The sequence below is a fragment of the Protopterus annectens genome, chromosome 14.part0 (genome assembly GCF_019279795.1).
Source record: "Protopterus annectens isolate FY-2018-M chromosome 14.part0, PAN1.0, whole genome shotgun sequence".
In the NCBI taxonomy this organism is placed as follows: Eukaryota; Metazoa; Chordata; order Ceratodontiformes; family Protopteridae; genus Protopterus; species Protopterus annectens.
This window is the reverse complement of record NC_056748.1, coordinates 1081365884-1081390209: the sequence shown is the minus strand read 5'-3', so window position 1 is coordinate 1081390209 and position 24326 is coordinate 1081365884. Positions and strand designations below refer to the sequence as shown.

Genomic DNA, 24326 nt, shown 5'->3' with positions numbered 1-24326 from the left:
AGCCCCCACCACTGTCTGCCAGTTGCTCCCTTAAGGACTTCCATTATGGGGGGGCTGTGCCTGACCCCACTCACCCAGGCAGGAGCTTTCCAGGCCCCACTGCTGTCCACCCTAGTGCTCCCTTAAAAACTTATGTTGTGGGGAGCTCTGCCTGAACCTCCTCACCCAGGCAGGAGCTGGCCCAGCCCTGCCACTGTCTGCCGTTCTCCCCCTTACAAACTTCTTTCCCAGATGGGGCATGGTCCATACCCCCTCGCCCAGGTGAGAACTGTCCTGTACCAGTCACTTTCCATCTCTGTCTCTCCCTTCCAGACTTCGATTGGGACTGACCCCCTCTGGGGTTCCACTGCTACCCAGGAGAGAGAGCTCTTTTCCAGGGTTACATATCTCTTAACTGCTGCCAAATCATGCAGTGTCATCCATGCTCTTGGAGCTTCTCAGGGGATCTTCCCAGCCTCATGGAGCTCTCCTGGGCCACAAAACCTCAGACTGTCCCTCAGCCAGACTTCCATGACACTGGTTCTCCACTTTGCCTTGCACCTATGGCTTTCAAACTCGCAGGGGAGATGTCCCTGGGTCCTCCTGTTTCTGCGCTTTTTGTGACACACCTCAATCTCTCACCCCCATGGTGCCAAGTGCCTACCGATGAATATGCATTGCTTCAAGCCTCCTGGCATATGACCTCTTGCCTCCTGTGTGGTGCTATTCACAGTGACATCCCCGCAGTGCCTGGTGAAGGACGGGAGGCCAACCTGCCTGCCTTGATGTGAAATGACATGGCTGCCCTATCTCCACTCCCATGGGGGCTGGGAGAATGGGATTGCAGACCTGGCTTCCTGGGGTGCCCCTCAAGTGTCCCAGTTTAGGTCCTAAAACAAAATGGTCACCTTGCCTAAGTGCTTAAACCAGAACTAATACACTTTTAGAATAACAGACACTAAGCCTTCAATCAGCAACTCCCAGCGTAGAAGGATGTAAGCTACCTGTCCTGCCACAACAGTGAAGACCACAAACCATCTTAATGTAAAACAACTGGTCTGAAGCCCAAGTGTTTAAACCAAAGGCTTAGAATAACAGTTACAATTTAAACAGGCTACTAACAAGCAGTAATAAATGCAGCAGAATAAATGCAATTAAATACTTTTAAGAAGAGGCAGCAAAAACTAAATAAAGTAGGAAGAAAGACAAATACAGTAAAAGCAGATGAATAAATTGCAACTTTTTTATAACAATAGAAAACGACCAAACTGATTTAAACAAATTACCCAATTAACCAGTAAAAAAATCTCAAAACTGAGCCCTGTTGCAGCAGTCTTCAATCAGACAAGTTCTAACTGCACAATAAGCCTTTAACCAGAAATTCCCAGCTCAGAAGGGCAGAATCCAGCCTCTCTTCCCACAAGAGTGCAGACTACAAACCTTCTTAATGTAAAATAACTGGCCTGAAGCCCAAGTGCTTAAACCAGAACTAATACACTTTTAGAATAACAGATGCTGAGCTTTCAATCAGCAGTTCCCAACTTAGGATTTCAGCTACCTGTCTGCTCTAGAGGGATTGGTGCCATCTTGGCATGCTCCTATATGTTCTGCTTTTGTATATGGGTCTACCTTCTGCATGTGTTCTGTTCAGTATATAAAAAACAGAAAAGCAGCAGCAGCAGCAGCTGCATTCTTAGTAAAGTGGTCTGCATTGTGCTGCTGGCAAAAGGACTCGGAGCATTGGATTTATATGGCTTTATAGTAAGCATACCTTAAAGGACTCTGAGCATTGGATTTATATGGCTTATAGTAAACATACCTTAAAGGACTCGGAGCATTGGATTTATATGGCTTATAGTAAGCATACCTTAAAGGACTCTGAGCATTGGATTTATATGGCTTATAGTAAACATACCTTAAAGGACTCGGAGCATTGGATTTATAAGGCTTATAGTAAGCATACCGTAAAGGACTCGGAGCATTGGATTTATAAGGCTTATAGTAAGCATACCTTAAAGGACTCTGAGCATTGGATTTATAAGGCTTATAGTTAGCATACCTTAAAGGACTCGGAGCATTGGATTTATAAGGCTTATAGTAAGCATACCTTAAAGGACTCTGAGCATTGGATTTATAAGGCTTATAGTTAGCATACCTTAAAGGACTCGGAGCATTGGATTTATAAGGCTTATAGTAAGCATACCTTAAAGGACTCTGAGCATTGGATTTATAAGGCTTATAGTTAGCATACCTTAAAGGACTCGGAGCATTGGATTTATAAGGCTTATAGTAAGCATACCTTAAAGGACTCGGAGCATTGGATTTATAAGGCTTATAGTAAGCATACCTTAAAGGACTCTGAGCATTGGATTTATAAGGCTTATAGTAAACATACGTTAAAGGACGCTGAGCATTGGATTTATAAGGCTTATAGTAAGCATACCTTAAAGGACTTGGAGCATTGGATTTATAAGGCTTATAGTAAGCATACCGTAAAGGACTCGGAGCATTGGATTTATAAGGCTTATAGTAAGCATACCTTAAAGGACTCTGAGCATTGGATTTATATGGCTTATAGTAAGCATACCTTAAAGGACTCTGAGCACTGGATTTATATGGCTTATAGTATAGGCTAAGATGAGGATATCTAGGAACATGCCTAATTTAGGGCAGCACATAATGATATGATGGTATGCCTTAATATTAGCATCTTGTTTCTTCATGTAAACACCAGTTATAAAAGTTTACATTGAGAAATTTATAATAGACACTTTCTGGCAAAAAATGAAATGATTTATGTGATTATAGCTAAAGACTGGAATAGGTTACTCAGAATAGTGAGTAAATAATTTAAAGATAAGTCAGATCTTTATGTGGATAGATCTAAATCTGAACCTTTAGGAGCATGACACAAACTCTTTGAAGGATCGTATTAGGGGACTGTATTTTTAATTCCAACCTTTGAACCTTAGAGTGGGACTCATGAAATGCTCTTGGAGATGGATCTGACTGCTCTCCCTTCTGTCTACACCCCTCAGATAATATGCAGAATAAGAGTGCAGTAAGAGGTCATTCTGTTTTTGTTGTTCTCATTCTCATAAAGTGTTGTAGCTTCTTTTCACAGTTTGTCACTGGTCCTTATGGACCCTTTTCCCCCTTTGGATGATTGTATCTTGTCTTGATCTGTTGGCATAATGGTTAAGGTTTTCACCTCCCATGCCCAAAATACAAGAATCAGTCATGACCTTAACTAATGCCAGTATGGAGTTTGCATGTTTTTGTTGTTCCCTGGTTTTTTTGGAGTCCTCCCACCATCTTAAAACATGCTGAGTGTTTCCACCTCATACTAACCCAAAAACAGAGTTCTAGGCAGCAGCACAGACTGTAGATGGTGTTAATCTCCCAGGCCCCTGCTTGTAAATGTTTCATCTCCCACACCCCTACTTACATTTATCAAGGGTACCAGCACTTGTCAGAGTTTTGGGATGCATGGCTAGGCTTAAAAAGACCCTTGTGGTCATGAGCCTAGTAAACACCTATGAACCTATAAACCTATTATAAAAGGAAAACTCATATAGACCATCATCTTTGGGCATCAACTGTAGTGTGCAGTATCCTCAGAATAGGAAAACACTGATAACAGACCGCACGCCATGTCAGAGCTAGCCAGTAGACAGTGTAAAAATTGATGCTGTATGATTTGGTCGTGTTGACTAATGTAACCAAATGGATATGGGTATTTGTCAGTGATAATTAAGGCGAGGAGCCAACCTCTGCCAGGGAACAGTGATAACAGTGGGAAAGGGTATATGTACCTGTATTGGCCAGTGTGTGCCCACCATAAAGGCCAGCAGACTTGGGTCAATAAATACTGACCAGCTGATATGAAGCTACCCAGCTTGGGTTACCTGAGCTAGCTCAGTATTAATAGTTCAATATAGGTTCATGGGCAGATTGCAGCTTTCAAGTAGATTATGTGATGGTAAGGAGGAGGCTGTGCATCCGATGTCTCCGAGAAACAAGGTGGAAGGGCAGTGCAGCAAAGCCACTTGGCTTGGGGTCCAGAGCCTACTACTCAAGAGGAGGACAGATTAGAGATCGTGTGTGAATTGTGATGATGGAGAGGCTTCAGATGACAGTGAAGGATGGCCATAAGAATTACTGACAGACTCATGGCAGTCAGACTACAGTGCTTGGCAGGGGCAGTATTCATAATGTCTGCCTGTGCCCCACCATGGCTGAGGCAGTATTCATAATGTCTGCCTGTGCCCCACCATGGCTGGGGCAGTATTCATAATGTTTGCCTGTGCCCCACCATGGCTGGGGCAGTATTCATAATGTCTGCCTGTGCCCCACCATGGCTGGGGCAGTATTCATAATGTTTGCCTGTGCCCCACCATGGCTGGGGCAGTATTCATAATGTCTGCCTGTGCCCCACCATGGCTGGGGCAGTATTCATAATTTCTGCCTGTGCCCCACACAGTGGCTGTGATAGTGAGGAAAGGAGAGCATTCATACAGCAGCTGCAGGACCTACTAGATAAAGCAGGACAACAGGAATTGATATTGACAATGGATGGACCTGATTGCACATATCAGGACAGATAAAACAAGGTGCGAGGACTTCCTTGGTCCTCATGGGTGAGACAACAGTAATAAAGGAGAAGAGGCTATTTCCAGACTTCTGTCTGTCAAATGGCTTGATGGGGCCAATATGGTTCAGCAAGAGAGACAGTCACAAACTGCATGAGTGACCAGCATGCAACTCGGGTAGACTTTCTCCTAGTAACAAACGGGCACTGAGGTAGAATCAGTGATTGCAAAGTCATTCCCACTGATACAGATAGTCCACATCATAAACCACTGGTGGACACAATCAGCTGCAAGCAGTGGTCAGCGAAGGCTCCAAGGTCAACAAAAATTAGGCTGAAAACCTGGAAGTTAACTGGAAAAGAAGCACAGGAGTTACAGGAATTACTCAGGGCTCTAGCAGCTCAGGAAGGAGAGAAACTGGGTGGAGCTGAAGAAGAATGGCAGTGCCTCAAAGCAGCATGTGTGAGGACTGGAGAACAGTTATGTGACCAAGCCAGGTATGGGAGTAAGGTACATAAGGAAAGCTGGTGGTGGAATGTGGAAGTCCAGGAAGTCATCGAAAGAAACAGAGTGCAGGAAAAAGTGGGTGATAGAAAAGACGGACCAGGCTAGGAAGGAATACTGATTGGTTAACAAAGAGGCTATGAAAGGAATTGCAGTAGCAAAGAACAAGGCATGTGAGGCACTCTACCAGCTTCACACAAAGAAACTCTATCAGGTTGCAAGGCAAAGACAGTCAGATAACCTTCATAAGGGATGTCAACTTGCTCACCATTCCACAGGAAAACATAGGCAGATGGAAGGAGTACTGCCCCTGATATAGCCTATGATGAAAGAAGAGGAGAAGCCCACCCTTGAAGAAGTAATAACAGCACTAAGGAAAATAAAGTCAGGGAAAGCAGGATTCTCAGATGAGGTCACGGCAGATATAATCACAATGTTGGATGAGTTAGGGGGTGAAATGTCTCCTGAGGGTACTCATAGCAGTATGGAATGAAAGGTGTATCCCAGATGACTGGAAAATAAGCATATTATTGCTGGAGTACAAGAAAAAGGGAACATTCACACCTGTGGGCAGTATAGAGGCATATCAAAATCCTGTCAAACTGCATGAAAGTTCTGGACAGGGCGATTAATAAATGAATATGCAGAGTCGTAGAAAGTAATATGGAAGATGAGCAGTTTGGATTCAGATCAGGATGCAGCACAACTGACCTGATGTTTGCAGTAAAGCAAATAGCTGTGAAGAAGCTAGAGATGAGGAAAAAGCCCATTGGACATTTCTAGACTTGGAGAAAGCATATGACAAGATTGGAGAAAGCATATGACAAGATCCCAATAAAGCTGATTTGGGGAGTACTGTGGTGATTCGGAGTCCCATAAATATTGGTAGAATTAAAAGGAGCCAGTGATTCAAGTACAAGCAGTGTTCCCAGTAGGAGTGGGTGTGCATTAGGACACTGGTCTGAGCCCTCTGCTCTTCATACTGGTGATGGGACCATATTAGCAAACAGGTCAGAGGGGGCAAATCAACAAAGTTGCTGTAAGCAGATGATGTGACGTCACAGGCAGACTCTGAGCAAGAACTTCAGCAATGTTTATGGGAATGGAATACAAAACTGAAGGTACATGGGATGAAACTGAGTACAGATAAGGCAGTTATAATGGCAGCAAATGGGGGGAAATCAGAAGAAGTTGAGAAATGAGATAAAAGGGAAAATAGTCAAACAGGTTAACAGCATAAAGTACGTGGGAGAGGTAATTGAGAATGGAAGTCTGAATGAAGAGGTCAAAGTAAGGATCAGAGGGGCTGCACCCAAATGGCACAGAGTGTCAGGTGTAGTGTATGACAGAAGAATGACTAAGAAGCTGAAAAGTAAGGTGTACAAAACAGTGGGGAGCCCAGTACTGCTGTATGGTACAGAAACCTTGGCAGTAAAGGCAGTGCAGTTGTAGTCAAAAGTGACGGGGATGAAATGCCTCAGAACAGTGATAGGATGCACACCGTGGGACAACAAAAAGAAATGAGGATGTCATTGCAGAAGCCAAATTAGCTCCAGTGGCAGAGAAGTTCAAAGAGAACAGATTATGGTGATTCAGGAACATGTGCAGAAAACAATCTTGGCAGGATGATTTGAGACAGAGAGGAAGAAGGCAGGAGGAATTAAAGGCATCCAGCAAAGAGATGGATGGATTGTGTAAGAGAAGACCTGTCAGGATTGACTATCGAAGATGGTATGGCATTGAATCAAGAGAGATGGCAACAGTTGACACAACACCCGAACCCCAAGTAGAAAATGGGAAAATAAGCGTTGATGATGATGACGATGTTGATGTATCTTGTGTTATGGAAGCGCTGAAGGAAATGTTGAGTAACCCCCAATTGGGCTCCGCTCAGTTAGCTATATGGGTTATAACAGCCAGCCAGCTTCCAAAGCTTCAGGGCACCTTCTATGCACCCAAACTGCCAGACAGCTTGAGCTGAGCTGACTAAAGGACTACACAGCTTTACTGTCTCAGAACAGTACACATCTTCCTGAGGATTTTGAAATCAACATTTGGCTTGCACTTTCCTTTGTTGGGTACATAAGTTGCCTTTGCAAGGTAAAAAACTTCAATTTTCTCTTTTTTTGTTTTTTTAACTGTCTCTATATTGACATTTCTTAAATAACATTTCCACTGAGTTCAATACCAAGAACAAACATATCATACCAGACAACAAAAATAGTTCGATAATAATGTTAAGTACAATGAGATGTAATAGAGTGACAGGACGGTGTTATCACATATGATTAGCAAAAACGTTGAGAAAAATATTAAATCATTCAATAAACTATATACATATATACATCTATATATATACATATGTACTGCTTGCCAGTAAAACAAAACCAATATGATGACATTGTAGGTGTATTTGGTATGTAATTATTTCTATTGGGGAAGAATAAAATTAGGCTGGATAACAATTATCCCAAAAGTGCATTGATTATAAGTAAATAATGGAGGGTGTGAGGGGTGTTAAGAACGGAGTGTAGAGAAAAATTCAGTTTTATTCCTTAATAACTGGACATTGGTAGGAGTCAGTGGGTGTTATGTCAGTATATGATCTATTAGTAAGTTCCAAAATTCAACAAAATGTTTATTTCGTTTTGGGGTATGCATTAAAAATCTGTGCGCTGTTATGTATCTAAAAGCTATTTGTCTGAATCATTCCAAGACATCTGAGTTCAGTCTTTCCAGTTCATTGTAATATAATACTTGATAAGTGTGAATAGTGTAATTAATATTCTTTCTTCTTGTTTCTTTAGCTTCCCAGGGAACCTTCCATTTTCCTATTTTTTTCACTGTTTTATTACTTTCCTCTACAGGAACGTTATTTAATGGTACGAGTGTTGTATGTTAACAGATGGTCTTGAGACTCTAACATACTTTTAAATGAACCACTGTTTTTTCTGTCAGTTAAAAAGTGTTGTAAAGTAAATGATTTTTTTTCTGTGGAGAAATTGTGTTTTATTACTGTGTGTTCTTTCAAAAAGTAAGTTGTGGACAGGTACTGCTTACTGACAAACACTGCTTGTCTTTCCTGGAAAGAAGCATCATTTTTGGCTTGACCATGGCAGAGAATATTGGTCCTTTTTCCAGTCACAAAAAGAAAAAAAAAAACAAACTGCATTTGCCACCAGAAAAGGCTAGCGATTTACCTCAGCTGTAGGCGGGTGACTCTGCTGGTCATTTGTTGCATTTCAGACTGCTCATCTTTTACTCCAGATCCCTCTGGTGTAGCACCTACAGCTGCTATAGACTGGGAGGTTAGCCACGTCCTCTGTAGAAATTGGGCTCCCCTCAGTGGCGAAGGGAGAGCCACTATTGTTGGTCCTGGGAGAGGGAACACGGAAGGGTTGCCCTGTTGTCAGTGCTGTGCCCATCCCTGGAGAAGCTGCTGCTGCCATTAATAATATGGTTGGCACAATTCCTCCTGTCAAAAAGATACAGAAAACCAAGCATGTATCTACTCTTCCTTAATTTTCTTTGGACAAGAGTAGTTCACTGTGGCTGGCTCAGGGTTTAATTCAGGCTATCAATTCTTCTTATAAAGTAGTTTCTGATAAAAAAGAGAGAAGGATCCCTGTTTTCCTAAAGAGATTCATGATTCTGAATCTGACCAGGAAGATGCAGGGATGGGCATTTTTTTCCACTCAGATTTCTGATTCAAACTCAGGAGAGCTGAGTTTTCTGATTCTGTTTGTGGGGGGAGGGGGTTCTTTTTCTCTGAAACTTGCTAAAACCTACTGTTTTTTTTCGTTGGAGAGAACATGGAGGTTTCTCAGTCCTTCAAAAAAATGCTATAAGTTGATAGAGTAAGATTTTGTAGAACCTACACCCATTCCTCCTGTTCTGTCTGCTTTAGAGGGTGTGTGTGTTACTGCCTGCAGTTTTCCTGATAGTCATCCAGCTGCCCCTAAAAAGGCAGACAGAATGTATAAAGTTCCTATCACTTTGAAATTTGTATGCACTATTCCCAAGTTTAACCTTGCAGTTCTAGCTTTAGTTGATCCCACTGCTGTTAAGCACATAAGGTCACTGCTCATTGTTTGCAGTGTGTATGACTGTGGGGATACTTCTTCCAGGTCTATGGCCACTGGAACTGTTTAAAAGAGGTTTGCATGGCTGCTTTCTCAGAACCTCCTAGATGATGATTAAAATGAGTTTTTTTTTAATTCTCCCTTGGATAGAGATTTCTTGTTTTGCCCCTTTCCTGCAGAGATGATCAGGAAGTGTAATGAAAGGGACAATCTGATCCAAGTGAATCTCTAGGATTTTTCAGCCCCCCCCCCCTTTTCCAAATTTTCCAAGAGATTCTATATCTTCTTATTTCAGTTTTGACAAAAAAATGGAGTAAATAGTCTCAACAAAATACAGGTAAACAGCCATTTAAGAAGAATTAGCAAAAGAGTTCCAAAAAGAAGTCCTAAACCTCCCAAAACCAAGGACAGTCCTACAAGTCTGAATGACAGTTCAAATGACCTTCTGCTACCCTCCCATGCTGGTCCCTTTTTTTTTTCAGAAAGTGTGAATCTAAAGTTTTCTGTTTGGCAACAGATTGTTTCAGACAAATGAGTTATGAAAATTATTTATTTAGGTTACAGATAGCAGTTGGAGGGAATTCCTCTTTCTCAGGTGGTCATTCCTCAGCGTCCATACAAGACTCTCTTTTGTTTCCACTGGTTCTTCATCACATGCTGTCTGTAAGAGTGATAGAACCAGTTCTTCCTTTCCAGGTGGGGAAATGTATTTATTCAAGAATGTTCCAAGTGTCAAAGAAAGAAAATATTTGGAGACCAGTTTTGGATGTTTCTTTGCTAAACCTTTTTGTGATACTACCCAAATTCAAAATGATGCCACTTCATGACCTGTTAAGTCTTGTTCCTCTTTCAGGTTTCCTAGCAACACTAGACTTAAAAGATGCTAATCATCACATCCCTGTTCATCCAGACTTCAGGGGTTTCTTAAGGTTTTTTGTGTTTTGATCACATTATCATTTCTCTGCTTTACCCTTTGGACTATCTACTGTACCAAGAGTGTTCACAAGTGTCTAGCTCCAGTTATAGCTCATTGCAGGCTACAGGGTATCACATTTTTCCATATTAAGATGACTTGGTTATTTTTGCAGTCTTTTTAAAAGTGTTAGAAATCTCTATCCCTTGGGTGAGAGATCTCTTACACAAGCTGGGATTCCAAGAGAGCATTTAAAAGTCTTTTTTTGATGGGTCTATATCACCACATCGAATGGTGATAAGTTTGAACGCCCTTTGTTTGAACCGAAAAGTCCGAAAGCCCTAAACGAGAAAGTTACGGAACATTTAATTTTTTTCCCAGGGAAAAAAAAATCGGTAGGCCGTCTTCGGGGCTTTGCTATTTCCTGCACTGTAGTGCAATCTCGGAGTTGGTATATTTAAGTAGGGGAGATGTGGGGGGAATAGCCCCCCGCGTTGGGGGGTGTGGGGCAAAGCCCCCCATAAGTTGTGATTTTTTTTTTCATGGAGCAGCAATTTTTTTCCCTGGGAAAAAAATTGCTGTTCCGTGAGTTTGCTGTTTAGGGTTTTTGGACTTTTAGGTTTGAATAAAGGGCATTCACACTTATCACCATTCGATGTGATGATATAGACCCTTTTTTGACTTCTTCACACAGGATTGTGTTCCTACAATGTTAACTAGATTCCCCAGTTCAAAGAGCTTTTCTTCCACAGGAAAAAAAATATTTTTATCTATTTCTAACGTCTTACACACAGACTTTGGTCACTGTGAGAAAATACCTCAAGATTTTGGGTCTCATGGCATCTATTATTCTCATTATACCCTTAGTAAGACTCCACATGAGAAAGACACTGTGATATCTGAAATCTCTTTGGTTCAGCATCAACAACCTTTATCTATTCAAATACCATTGCTGGGGTTTGTCAGAGAAGAAAGCCTTAAATCCAGATCTCCTCTTCTCCTTCCCTGCTCCAAAACAGTCAGTCACCACAGATGCTTAAGACTTTGTGTGGGGAGTGGTTTCAGGAGGGATAAAAGTGCAGGGTGTGTGGGGGACACCATGGACAGATGGAAGCACATAAATGCCAAGGGGATGCTTACCCTGATCAAGGCACTCAATTCTCTGAACCATCTTTGGTCCCTGGATCCTCTTCAAGTGGTCTTCACACAATACCACAGTCATATGGTTCATCAACAAGCAAGGAAGAACCAGGTCATACCCCCTTTACAGACTAGCTGAGTTAGGACCAGGGCAGAAACTCACAAATGGAAACTAGTTCAAGGGGTATTCAGTATTTGAGTCGTGTGGAGTTCTTCAAGTTGACTTTTTTGCCTCATCTCTGAACAATCAACTAGAAAGATTTTGTTCCAGGACTCCATGCAAGAAGGCCTGGACGACAAATGCCTTTCTTTTCCTTGGACAGGAAATTCTGCATGCTTTTCTAGCCTTTCCTCTAATATCTAGTGTACTTCTGAAGACTCAGAATGAATCCCGTGAGACATGTCTTCTGAAGACTGCAAAGGAATCCCATGAGACCATTGTGAAGACTCCCTTCTGGCCCAGGCAACTGTGGTTCTACCTTTTGGAAATGGCTGGGGGCAGTTTTTCCAAGTAGACACAATCTCTTTACACAAGAACAGGGATGTTTGATACACGCCATCATCAATCAGCTTCAGGTAACTGCCTGGTTATTAGGGCCTTAATTCCTTTTAGGTACCTCTTTACAGAGGACATGGCTGCAGGTGCTAATGGAAGCAAAAAAGGTCTGCTACTAGAAAGTAATATATTAGCAAATGGAAAAGGTTTTCTAGTTGGTGCCAGCAACGTAACCTGCACCCATACATGGCTAGTTGTTCTCTGGTTTTACAATATTTGGGAGAGTTACTATATCCTGTGGCCTTTCTTATTCATCTGTCAAGGTTCATCTATCAGTCATTTCAGCATTCTGCCCATGGAGCCTCATCTTTCAATACAGTCTCATGTGATAATGCTCTTGAAAGGGGTTTTGCATAAGAGGCATCCAAGAAACCTGGTGGCCCCTCCTTGGGATCTTAATTTTGTGTTAGAGATGCTAACACTTGCTCTATTTGAACCAGCTAATCTGTCTGACCTGATGTTCTTAACATGGAAAATAGTTTTACTGATTGCTCTGACCTCTGCAAGATGGGTGTCTGAGTCGCAAGCTCTTGTGGTGAATCAACCCTATTTCATTTTCTGTAGAGACAATGTTTCTATAAGAACTAATCATTTTTTTATGTCTAAAGTGACATCTGAGTTTACTTTAAGCACAATTATCTTTCTCCCCATTTTTCTGACCCTAAAAATGAGGGAGAAAGGATACTCCATAACTTAGATGTCCACAGACAACTCGGGTACTATCGTGATAGAACTAAATCTTTCAGATCATTTGTTCATTTCTTGTGTAGGTAAGAAGGTACAACCTCTGTCAAAACAGACTAGTCCAAATGGTTGTCTAAGGCCATTACCTGTTGTTATACTCACCATAGCAAAACTATTCCTGGCGGGGTTAAGGTCCACTGTCGGGGCATTGGATTCATCTATGGCTTTTGGAAAGGTTTGAATTTTAGAAGTATTCTAGAGGCTGCTGCATGGCCACCTGTACATACTTTTACAAAGCATTGTAACCTTGCTTCCTTCTTTAGGTCTATTTTGAGATTTGCTAGGACCATTTTCCATGGACTGTTGGAATCTTCTCTTTCCACCTCCTGAATGTGGTTAGTTAAGGTAATCTACCTGTATAGATAAGGCTGCTGCAGCCATGATCAATATCATGAACATAGAACAGTTGTGTGAGTTAAACTTGCCAGAACAGTAGATGACTGAATTATCACTGCTGTAGTAGTTGCTCCCTGCCTCCATCTACCTTGTTTTTTTTTTCTTATGCCAGGGTATGAACATTTAATGTTAAGTTGTCTATCTCACCTTCATTCTTGCTGGTTGGGTTCGGAGCCGATCCTCGGCTCTTACTTGGCCATCTTCAAAAGCTCGAGTATCCCATGATGCCTGGTGCTAGATACCCAGATCTCATTTGCTGCTTTTGCTGCGAGGTTGTCTTACTGGCTCAGGTTGTATATTTTATTATTATTATCTGCTTTTTGATAAAAAAAACTAGTAGGTTTAGTGTAGTTTATTAATCGTAGTATACTATCTTTCTTGGGGTATCTTTGTTTAGGTATATATATCCTTTCCTTACCTGTATTCCCCTTCCCTTAAGAAAACTCGTTTCAGTTAGAGAGTCCCCCGCCCCCTTTTCTGAAGTAGCCGTTTAAGTTAGAGGCTAACCTATCTTTTTCTTTAAAAAAAAAAATATATATATATATATATATATATCTTTTTTGTTGTTAGACTATTGTGGTATGCTTGACTGTTTTTGGGTGTGGTAATTTTGTGTGTGTGTTATAGTTACTATACTAAAATTCTTATAGTTGTGTTTTTTGTCTGGTATTCCTTCTTTAGCTATGTCTAAGGATACCAAGGTGTCCGGATTCAAGAAGTGTGATTCATGTTGTCAGAAGATGTCTCTGACAGATGGTCACACTTCTTGTGTCTATTGTCTCAGCGCCGTGCACCTGCAGGACTCTTGTTCGGTTTGCCATGCTTTCAGTCCAAGAGTCCTGCAGGAGCGTAGGAATAAGTTAATCCTACGGGGTTTGTTCAAACCCAAGGAGTCACTGGCTAAGGCTCAGCCAGTGAAGTCCTCCAAGCCACCTAAACCTTCAACTCCCAGTTCGGAGCCGTTGCTAGGTGAAGCTGCTACATCTGCCTCGGTTCCGGCTGGAACCAATGTGCTTGCCTCTGTCGGTTCTGACACGCACTTCGGAGCCGGTAGGGAGTCGAAAGAGATCTAGGTCTCCCTCCCTGGCGTCAATACGCTCAGCTCTGAGGTCTCCTCTGCTCCAATCGCAGCGCAGTCATCGGTCCTCCCACTCTTCTTGGTCATCGAGATTGTCAGATCACGACTTGGAGAGAGTGGTCAGCAGGCTTTTGAAATTGCAGGCCCTAGCTAAAATGTTGTCCAGCCCCCCTCAACAGGGTTCGGCTCCATCCTTGTCTGCAGTCATTCCTCCTCCGACTCCTCCCTTGAGTTCGGAGCCGCAGCTCGTTGGGGTTCGAAAATGTGGGATGGTCTGCACCGATACCTTCTCCTTCGGTTCCGTCGTCTGCTCCAATCATTTCCTTGGTACCATCCTTGGAGGGATCTGGGCGCCGAGACTCCATTGTCGGCTCCGAGGGGGCGAGTGGTATCAGATCCTTGTCTGACCCCATTCACCCCCTCGGAACTTCGGCGCAGGTGAGCTCGGCTCCTACATTGGCTTCGGAGCTGTCCCCTTCGGTGCGGAGAGGGATTCCGGTCACTTTGGAACCAGAGCCATCTCAGCTTCCAGGCAGGGACGCCTTCAAGGTCATGAGGAGCGTGCTGGCTCCTGAGTCAGCCCCACGATCATCCCCACTGGCTCCTCCCACTATGGTGCCTGCGTCTGCCTCTGTCCCTCCTCCAGACCCCAAGCATGAGGAACCAACACTCCAGGGCACCCCCTTGGGTGTATCGTCCTCTTCCAAGGCCTCCCCTGATCATTCAGAGGAGCCACCTCGTAAGAGGAAATGCAAAAGGAAGCATGTTGACTCCCCTGAGTCTGTCACATCAGATACTGACTTGGAGGATTCGGAAGGGTCCCCGAGATCCCCCTCTGAAGATGTCTCCTTTTCAGACATCCTTGAGATGCTTAGGCAGAGGGGGAACTGGACTACCCTAAGCCCCTCTGAGGATGAGTCGGTATTCCTTGATGCATTTGGATCCCAACCTTCCACCTCCTGGGTGTCTCCGCTTTTCGACCCACTCATGTCCATGGTGGCTCGGAAGGCGTGGTCAGCTCCAGACACAGTGGAACCCACCCCCAGAAGACCCGCTAAATTCATAACGGCACCACAGGATAAACAGTTTTTGACCAAAGGTGTCCCTGTTGATGCCATGGTAGTAGCGGTGGCCACGAAGAAAGAGCTGGCTGAAACTTCTTCATCTGTCCATCCTCCTAACAAGAAGTCCAGGACAATGGACAGATACGGGAAGCGGATGTTTTCTTCAGCGACTTTTTCTATGAGGTCTCTGAATTACTTGTGCCACTTTACCCGCCTTCAAAGGGATCTCCTTAAAGAGCTTGGAGATACCCTCCAAGATCCATCAGCTGAGGGAGCTTGGGCTAAGGCAGCCTCCCAGCTGGCGATTCTTAATTCAGTGGTGAACTCCTCCATGAGGCTCATTTCTTATGCAGCCGATGGTGTGAGTAGAGCTGCAGGCACAGGTGTTGCTCTAAGGAGACGCGCTTGGATGCGGCTATGTAACTTTGCGGAACCTTTCAGAGCATCTTTCACCAACACCCCATTTGATGGTTCCTCTCTTTTTGGATCACAAGTGAAGGACACCCTTACCAGTTGGGAACAGGAAGGCAAGACTCTCCCTGCCGTGGGAGTACGTTTTTCCACTACTTCTAGACCATATACCAAGGGTCAGAAGAGCGGAAAGATGTGGTTCCGGAAATCTCAGAGAGCCTTGCCGGACACATGTGGTGAGTTCCCATCCAGGGGCAGAGGAGGAACAATAATAGGCGCCACCCTCGTGGCAGAGGGGGTCCACAAAACCAGGGCAGCAGAGAATCCTTCTCTGAGAAGCCCTCCCACCATCTCTGAAGGGTTGCCCGACTGCTCACCTCCGGAGGCAGTCCAGGGAAGATTATCACTGAACCCAAGAGCCTGGCAAGACATAACACAAGACAAATGGGTACGGTCAGTTATATCCGGAGGCAAAGAATACCCTTCATTCGCACTCCCGTAAAGTCATACAAGTCCCTTCCAGATGTTCCACCCAATCTAAGGGATCAAGCAGTACAAGAAATTTCAGAACTGCTAAGAAAAAGAGCCATCCAGCAAGTCCCAGAAGACCAGCAAGGATCCGGAATTTACTCAAGGTTCTTTTTGGTAACAAAAAAGACAGGGGACTGGAGACCCATTCTGGATCTCAGCAGACTGAATAGGTCTGTACAAAGAACAAAGTTTTGGATGGTCATGCTATAGTCCATTATGCCCTTTCTGGGTCAGGACAATTGGATGTGCTCCATAGATCTTCAGGATGCGTACTACCACGTCAAAATGGACAGACGCTCCAGAAGATTCCTCCGCTTCCGGTTGGGAGCCAGCCATTACCAGTTCAGAGCTCTGCCCTTTGGCCTCACAACAGCCCCCTGGGTGTTCACCAAATGCATGGCAGTAGTTACCGCTCACCTGAGACGGCAAGGATTCCAGGTGTTTCCATATCTAGATGACTGTCTCCTTACTGCTACCACCAGGCATCACCTTCTGCGAGCCAGAGACTTCACTATCGACACTTGCTCCAGACTAGGTATCTCAATAAATTTCAAAAAGTCTGCATTGTCGCCCTGTCAGTCTATCATCTTTATAGGCGCAAATTTAAATACAAAAGACATGTCATCGAGCCTTCCACCAGACAGGGTATTAGTGATTCATCAACATGTATAGGTATTATTAGCATGCAAGAGAATTCAAGCCAGGTTCGTCCTCCAAACTCTAGGTCTCATGGCAGCAGCTATCGTACTTGTTCATGTAGCTCATTTTCACATGAGGATCCTCCAGTGGCTGCTTTTCACCCAATGGTCCTTCCAGCAGCTTCCCATGTCTCACATGATTATTATCACAGAAGCATGCAACAAGCGCCTTGCGTGCTGGATGGTCTCCACATCAGTGCCCCAGGGCAGACCATTTGTACATCCCCCTCCAGATGCTTCGGTGACCACGGATGCCTCCCTGATTGGGTGGGGGGGGGCATTATCAGGGTAGAACAGTCCAGGGCACCTGGCAACCTCAAGAGTACCATCTGCACATAAACCTCTTGGAGATGAGGGCTGTGCTTCTAGCGTTGCAAGCTCTACAGGACTCTCTTCCTACTGGGACCATTGCAATTCAAATGGACGATATGTCAGTAGTGTGGTACATCAACAAGTAGGGCGGGACCAAGTCCTACCCCCTATGTCGAGAAGCACTCAGACTCTGGCAGTGGGCAATCTCTTCCCAACGGTTTCTAATCGCAACACACATCCCTGGGAAGTCCAACTTCATAGCAGATAGACTGAGCAGAGCAATTCTCATGCCTCATGAGTGGTCTCTGAATCAAATAGTTGCGGACCAAATATTCCGCAAATGGGGCTAGCCTTGCTGCGACCTTTTTGCCACCCCCTTCAACAGCAAATGCAACAAATTCTTCTCTCTCCTTTCACTTCCCGGACATTCCCCCAGAGACGCTCTAGTCCACGACTGGCCTCAGGGACTTTTTTATGCATTCCCTCCATTTCCCCTTATTCCAAAACTGATACAGAAAGCTACCGTTTTGGGCTGCAAAATGATCCTCATTGCTCCTTACTGGCCTCGACAAATATGGTTCCAGTTCCTGCATCATCATCTTCTCGAGCAGCCTTGGACTCTGGACCCAGTTCCAGACCTTCTGATCCATCAATCGGGCGGCTGCACCAATCCCTGCAATCGCTCCAGCTCACTGCTTGGTCGCTCCACTTCCAACCTTAGCCAGGCTTTCAGATATCTCCCCGTCTGTGCGGGAAATTATTTTATCATCGCACAAGTCTACCACTAGAAAGACTTGCGCTAGTAAGTGGAAACATTTTTCTTCCTGGGCAGAGACTAAGAGTATAGACCCCTTTTCAGCCCCTATACACTACATTCTAGATTTTCTTGAAGAACTCTTCCATTCTGGGTCTGCTTCCACTACAATTAGAGTTCAGTTAGCTGCAATTTCAAATTTTCACATTGGCCTGTTGGGAAATAATATCATGTCCCACAAGCTGTGTAAAGCCTTTCTCAAAGGTATCACTCTGTTCAGGCCTCCAGTGAGAGATCCCCCACCTCCGTGGGATCTAAATTTGATTTTAGCATCTCTAATATTGCCTCCCTTCGAACCTGCAGCTTCTTGTTCCCTGAAGTTTTTATCATGGAAAACTCTCTTTCTGGTAGCCATTACTTCAGCCAGAAGAGTTCCGGAACTGCAGGCCCTTTGTTCCCGTTCTCCGTACCTAGTGTTCCACAATGATAGGGTTGCTCTCAGGTCTAATCCTTCCTTCCTTCCTAATGTCTCTTCAGAAAATAACTTGAATCAGTCCATAGATCTTCCTGTGTTTTTTCCCAACCACTCCAACAGGGCGGAATACAAATTGCATCAGCTAGATGTTCACAGGCAACTACGCTTTTATTTGCATAGGACGAAAGATATTAGGAAATCGGACTAACTTTTCCTTTCCTATGCTGAGGGTAAACAAGGTCTTCCAGTTTCAAAAGTAACCTTGTCCAGGTGGTTGACTTCTATCATCACATTTATCTATCAACTGAGGAATAAAGAGTTACCTGTTAAACCAAAAGGTCACTCCACTAGAGCTTTAGCCACTTCTGTGGCTTTTCAGGCCAGGTTGCCGATGGAATCTATTTGTGCTGCGGCTAGGTGAGCCAACCCACATACTTTCATTTCACATTATAAGTTGGATTTGGTTTCCAGGAACAGAGCTGATTTTGGTTCCACTGTTCTGAAGAGTTTGTTCCGATGAGCCACCCAGGATTTTAGGTGCTAGGGACACTGTCCCAGCCAGCAAGAATGAAGGCGAGATAGACAAGTTAACATAAAGAATTTATGTAACTACCAATAACATTCAATGTTAGTTGTCTTCTTCTCGCCTTCTTTCTTGCGTCCCACCCTCCATCCCCCTATCCTTGTTGACCGAGAAGAGTTCTTTATGGTGTTTATTTGCTGGCTGAGTCTTCTCTGGCTATTCCTTTCTGTCTAGTAGCCTCTCTGGAGGTTTTATGTATTCCAGGATAGGATCTTTTCCTTTATTATGTCTGCAGTTAGTCTTACCAAACGAGATATGGATATCTAGCACCAGGCATCATGGGATATGGGGTGGCCTCGAGCCAATATGCAGCTCTTGAGCTTTTGAAGATGGCCGAGGATCGGCTCCAATCCCAACCAGCAAGAAAGAAGGTGAGAAGAAGACAACTAACATGGAATGTTATGGTAGGTACATAACTTCTTATTTTTAGTTGTTCCTAGCAATGTCCTTTCAGGGCTCAGCCTCTTGCTTTCTGCTGGCAGGAAAGCTCTGAAGTGCTTTCCACCCAAACTTGTCTTGTAGTCAGCTGAACTAAAACTACCCGACAGTTTGGGTACATGGAAGGTGCCCTGAAGGTTTGGAAGTTGGTCAACTTTTATATCCTTGACAGGATGCAACTTATATTAGCTAAGACTACTGCAGCAGTGATCATTCGAACATCTACTGTTTAACATATGCAACTGTACTATTGTACCAACAGCCACACCGACATATGATGGAGTTGCTTGTATAGATCCAGCGCTAAGTTAGTGGTAGAAGATGCAGTTGTGTGGGTAAATTATTTAAAAGGGCACATTATCCAAGAAATTAGCTCTTGGACAGCTGTCATTATGATCACTGCCTTATAAATCTGCTTTTATTATATGTTGTCACAAATATTTATTATGTTTTCTTTATCAACAGCCAGAAGAGAAAAAGACTGCATACGTACAGCATATTATACCTGAAAAAACAGGCAACTCAACGCATGGTGTCTTCAAAAGTTAGTATTGACCTTCTGATTATTAATGCTCACAATATTTGTCTTTAAATTGTGAATCATTTTTCCTAATATAACTGTGCAAGTATTTTCAGCATAGCTTTTTGGACATATTAGGCCATGTTTCATTAATTTCATCTGTCTGTGACATTGCTGAATCATAGCAGGGTGAGATGTCTCCCAGTGTTATATATGTCATAGGTATGAGTGTTTCCCTTGATGTCTCCCAGTGTTATATATGCCATAGGTTTGAGTGTTTCCCTTGATGTCTCCCAGTGTCATATATGCCATAGGTTTGAGTGTTTCCCTTGATGTCTACCAGTGTTATATATGCCTTAAGGTTGAGTGTTTCCCTTGATGTCTCCCAGTGTTATATATGCCATAGGTTTGAGTGTTTCCCTTGATGTCGGCCAGTGTTATATATGCCATAGGTTTGAGTGTTTCCTTGATGTCTACCAGTGTTATATATGCCTTAGGTTTGAGTGTTTCCTTGATGTCTCCCAGTGTTATATATGCCATAGGTTTGAGTGTTTCCCTTGATGTCTACCAGTGTTATATATGCCATAGGTTTGAGTGTTTCCCTTGATGTCTCCCAGTGTTATATATGCCATAGGTTTGAGTGTTTCCCTTGATGTCTACCAGTGTTATATATGCCATAGGTTTGTTCCCTTTGTCTTCCAGTGTAATATAATCCATAGGATTGAGTGTTTCCCTTGATGTCTCCCAGTGTTATATATGCCATAGATTTGAGTGTTTCCCTAGATGCCGGCCAGTGTTAAATATGCCAAGGTTTGAGTGTTTCCCTTGATGTCTACCAGTGTTAAATATGCCAAGGTTTGAGTGTTTCCCTTGATGTCTACCAGTGTTATATATGCCATAGGTTTGTTTCCCTTTGTCTTCCAGTGTAATATAATCCGTAGGTTTGAGTGTTTCCCTTGATGTCTCCCAGTGTTATATATGCCATAGATTTGAGTGTTTCCCTTGATGTCTCCCAGTGTTATATATGCCATAGATTTGAGTGTTTCCCTTGATGTCTCCCAGTGTTATATATGCCATAGGTTTGAGTGTTTCCCTTAATGTCTCCCAGTGTTATATATGCCATAGATTTGAGTGTTTCCCTTGATGTCTCCCAGTGTTATATATGCCATAGGTTTGAGTGTTTCCCTTGATGTCTCCCAGTGTTATATATGCCATAGTATTGAGCGTTTCCCTTGATGTCTACCAGTGTTATATATGCCATAGGTTTGAGTGTTTCCCTTGATGTCTCCCAGTGTTATATATGTCATAGGTTTGTTTCCCTTTGTCTCCCAGTGTCATATATGCTGTAGGTTTCAGTGTTTCCCTTGATGTCTCCCAGTGTTATATATGTCATAGGTTTGTTTCCCTTTGTCTCCCAGTGTCATATATGCCGTAGGTTTCAGTGTTTCCCTTGATGTCTCCCAGTGTTATATATTCCATAGGTTTGAGTGTTTCCCCTTGATGTCTCCCAGTGTTATATATGCCTTAGGGTTGAGTGTTTCCCTTGATGTCTCTCAGTGTTATATATGCCATAGATTTGAGTGTTTCCCTTGATGTCTCCCAGTGTTATATATGCCATAGGTTTGAGTGTTTCCCTTGATATCTCCAGTGTTATATATGCCGTAGGTTTCAGTGTTTCCCTTAATGTCTCCCAGTGTTATATATGCCATAGGTTTGAGCGTTTCCCTTGATGTCTCCCAGTGTTATATATGCCATAGGTTTGAGTGTTTCCCTTGATGTCTCCCAGTGTTATATATGCCATAGGTTTGAGTGTTTCCCTTGATGTCTCCCAGTGTTATATATGTCATAGGTTTGAGTGTTTCCCTTGATGTCTCCCAGTGTTATATATGCCATAGGTTTGTTTCCCTTTGTCTCCCAGTGTCATATATGCCATAGGTTTCAGTGTTTCCCTTGATGTCTCCCAGTGTTATATATTCCATAGGTTTGAGTGTTTCCCCTTGATGTCTCCCAGTGTTATATATTCCATAGGTTTGAGTGTTTCCCTTGATGTCTCCCAGTGTTATATATGCCTTAGGGTTGAGTGTTTCCCTTGATGTCTCCCAGTGTTATATATGCTTTAGGGTTGAGTGTTTCCCTTGATGTCTCCCAGTGTTATATATGCCATAGATTTGAGTGTTTCCCTTGATGTCTCCCAGTGTTATATATGCCATAGATTTGAGTGTTTCCCTTGATGTCTCCCAGTGTTATATATGCCATAGGTCTGAGTGTTTCCCTTGATGTCTCCCAGTGTTATATATGCCATAGTATTGAGCGTTTCCCTTGATGTCTCCCAGTGTTATATATGCCATAGGTTTGAGTGTTTCCCTTGATGTCTCCCAGTGTTATATATGCCATAGGTTTGAGTGTTTCCCTTGATGTCTCCCAGTGTTATATATGTCATAGGTTTGAGTGTTTCCCTTGATGTCTCCCAGTGTTATATATGCCATAGGTTTGAGTGTTTCCCTTGATGTCTACCAGTGTTATATATGCCATAGGTTTGTTTCCCTTTGTCTTCCAGTGTAATATAATCCATAGGTTTGAGTGTTTCCCTTGATGTCTCCCAGTGTTATATATGCCATAGATTTGAGTGTTTCCCTTGATGTCTCCCAGTGTTATATATGCCATAGGTTTGAGCGTTTCCCTTGATGTCTCCCAGTGTTATATATGCCATAGGTTTGAGTGTTTCCCTTGATGTCTACCAGTGTTATATATGCCATAGGTTTGAGTGTTTCCCTTGATGTCTCCCAGTGTTATATATGCCATAGGTTTGAGTGTTTCCCTTGATGTCTACCAGTGTTATATATGCCATAGGTTTGTTTCCCTTTGTCTTCCAGTGTAATATAATCCATAGGTTTGAGTGTTTCCCTTGATGTCTCCCAGTGTTATATATGCCATAGATTTGAGTGTTACCCTAGATGCCGGCCAGTGTTAAATATGCCAAGGTTTGAGTGTTTCCCTTGATGTCTACCAGTGTTATATATGCCATAGATTTGAGTGTTTCCCTTGATGTCTCCCAGTGTTATATATGCCATAGATTTGAGTGTTTCCCTTGATGTCTCCCAGTGTTATATATGCCATAGGTCTGAGTGTTTCCTTGATGTCTCCCAGTGTTATATATGCCATAGTATTGAGCGTTTCCCTTGATGTCTCCCAGTGTTATATATGCCATAGGTTTGAGTGTTTCCCTTGATGTCTCCCAGTGTTATATATGCCATAGGTTTGAGTGTTTCCCTTGATGTCTCCCAGTGTTATATATGTCATAGGTTTGTTTCCCTTTGTCTCCCAGTGTCATATATGCCGTAGGTTTCAGTGTTTCCCTTGATGTCTCCCAGTGTTATATATTCCATAGGTTTGAGTGTTTCCTTGATGTCTCCCAGTGTTATATATGCCTTAGGGTCGAGTGTTTCCCTTGATGTCTCCCAGTGTTATATATGCCTTAGGGTTGAGTGTTTCCCTTGATGTCTCCCAGTGTTATATATGCCATAGGTTTGAGTGTTTCCCTTAATGTCTCCCAGTGTTATATATGCCATAGGTCTGAGTGTTTCCCTTGATGTCTCCCAGTGTTATATATGCCATAGGTTTGAGTGTTTCCCTTGATGTCTACCAGTGTTATATATGCCATAGGTTTGAGTGTTTCCCTTGATGTCTCCCAGTGTTATATATGTCATAGATTTGAGTGTTTCCCTTGATGTCTCCCAGTGTTATATATGCCATAGGTCTGAGTGTTTCCCTTGATGTCTCCCAGTGTTATATATGCCATAGTATTGAGTGTTTCCCCTGCTGTCTACCAGTGTTATGTATGCCATAGGTTTGAGTGTTTCCCTTGATGGCTCCCAGTGTTGTATATGCCATAGGTTTGAGTGTTTCCCTAGATGCCGGCCAGTGTTATATATGCCAAGGTTTGAGTGTTTCCCTTGATGTCTACCAGTGTTATATATGCCATAGGTTTGTTTCCCTTTGTCTTCCAGTGTAATATAATCCGTAGGTTTGAGTGTTTCCCTTGATGTCTTCCAGTGTAATATAATCCGTAGGTTTGAGTGTTTCCCTTGATGTCTCCAGTGTTATATATGCCATAGGTTTGAGTGTTTTCCTTGATGTCTACCAGTGTTATATATGCCATAGGTTTGTTTCCCTTTGTCTTCCAGTGTAATATAATCCGTAGGTTTGAGTGTTTCCCTTGATTTCTCCCAGTGTTGTATATGCCATAGATTTGAGTGTTTCCCTTGATGTCTCCCAGTGTTATATATGCCATAGGTTTGAGTGTTTCCCCCTGCTGTCTACCAGTGTTATATATGCCATAGGTTTGAGTGTTTCCCTTGATGTCTCCCAGTGTTATATATGTCGTAGGTTTGAGTGTTCCCTTGATGTCTCCAGTGTTATATATGCCATAGGTTTGAGTGTTTCCCTTGATGTCGGCCAGTGTTATATATGCCATAGATTTGAGTGTTTCCCTTGATGTCTCCCAGTGTTATATATGCCATAGATTTGAGTGTTTCCCTTGATGTCTCCCAGTGTTA

General features: G+C 43.1%; 1 protein-coding gene across 1 annotated transcript in view; it reads left to right on the top strand.

The window, feature by feature from the left end:
• The window catches only part of CFAP46 (cilia and flagella associated protein 46), a 3596153-nt gene that overhangs the window by 1581028 nt on the left and 1990799 nt on the right, over positions 1 to 24326 (top strand). The window contains exon 28 of the mRNA XM_044056880.1: positions 19716 to 19794. Within this exon, the coding sequence (XP_043912815.1) occupies positions 19716 to 19794 (79 nt within the window). The remainder of the gene's footprint in view (positions 1 to 19715; positions 19795 to 24326) is intronic.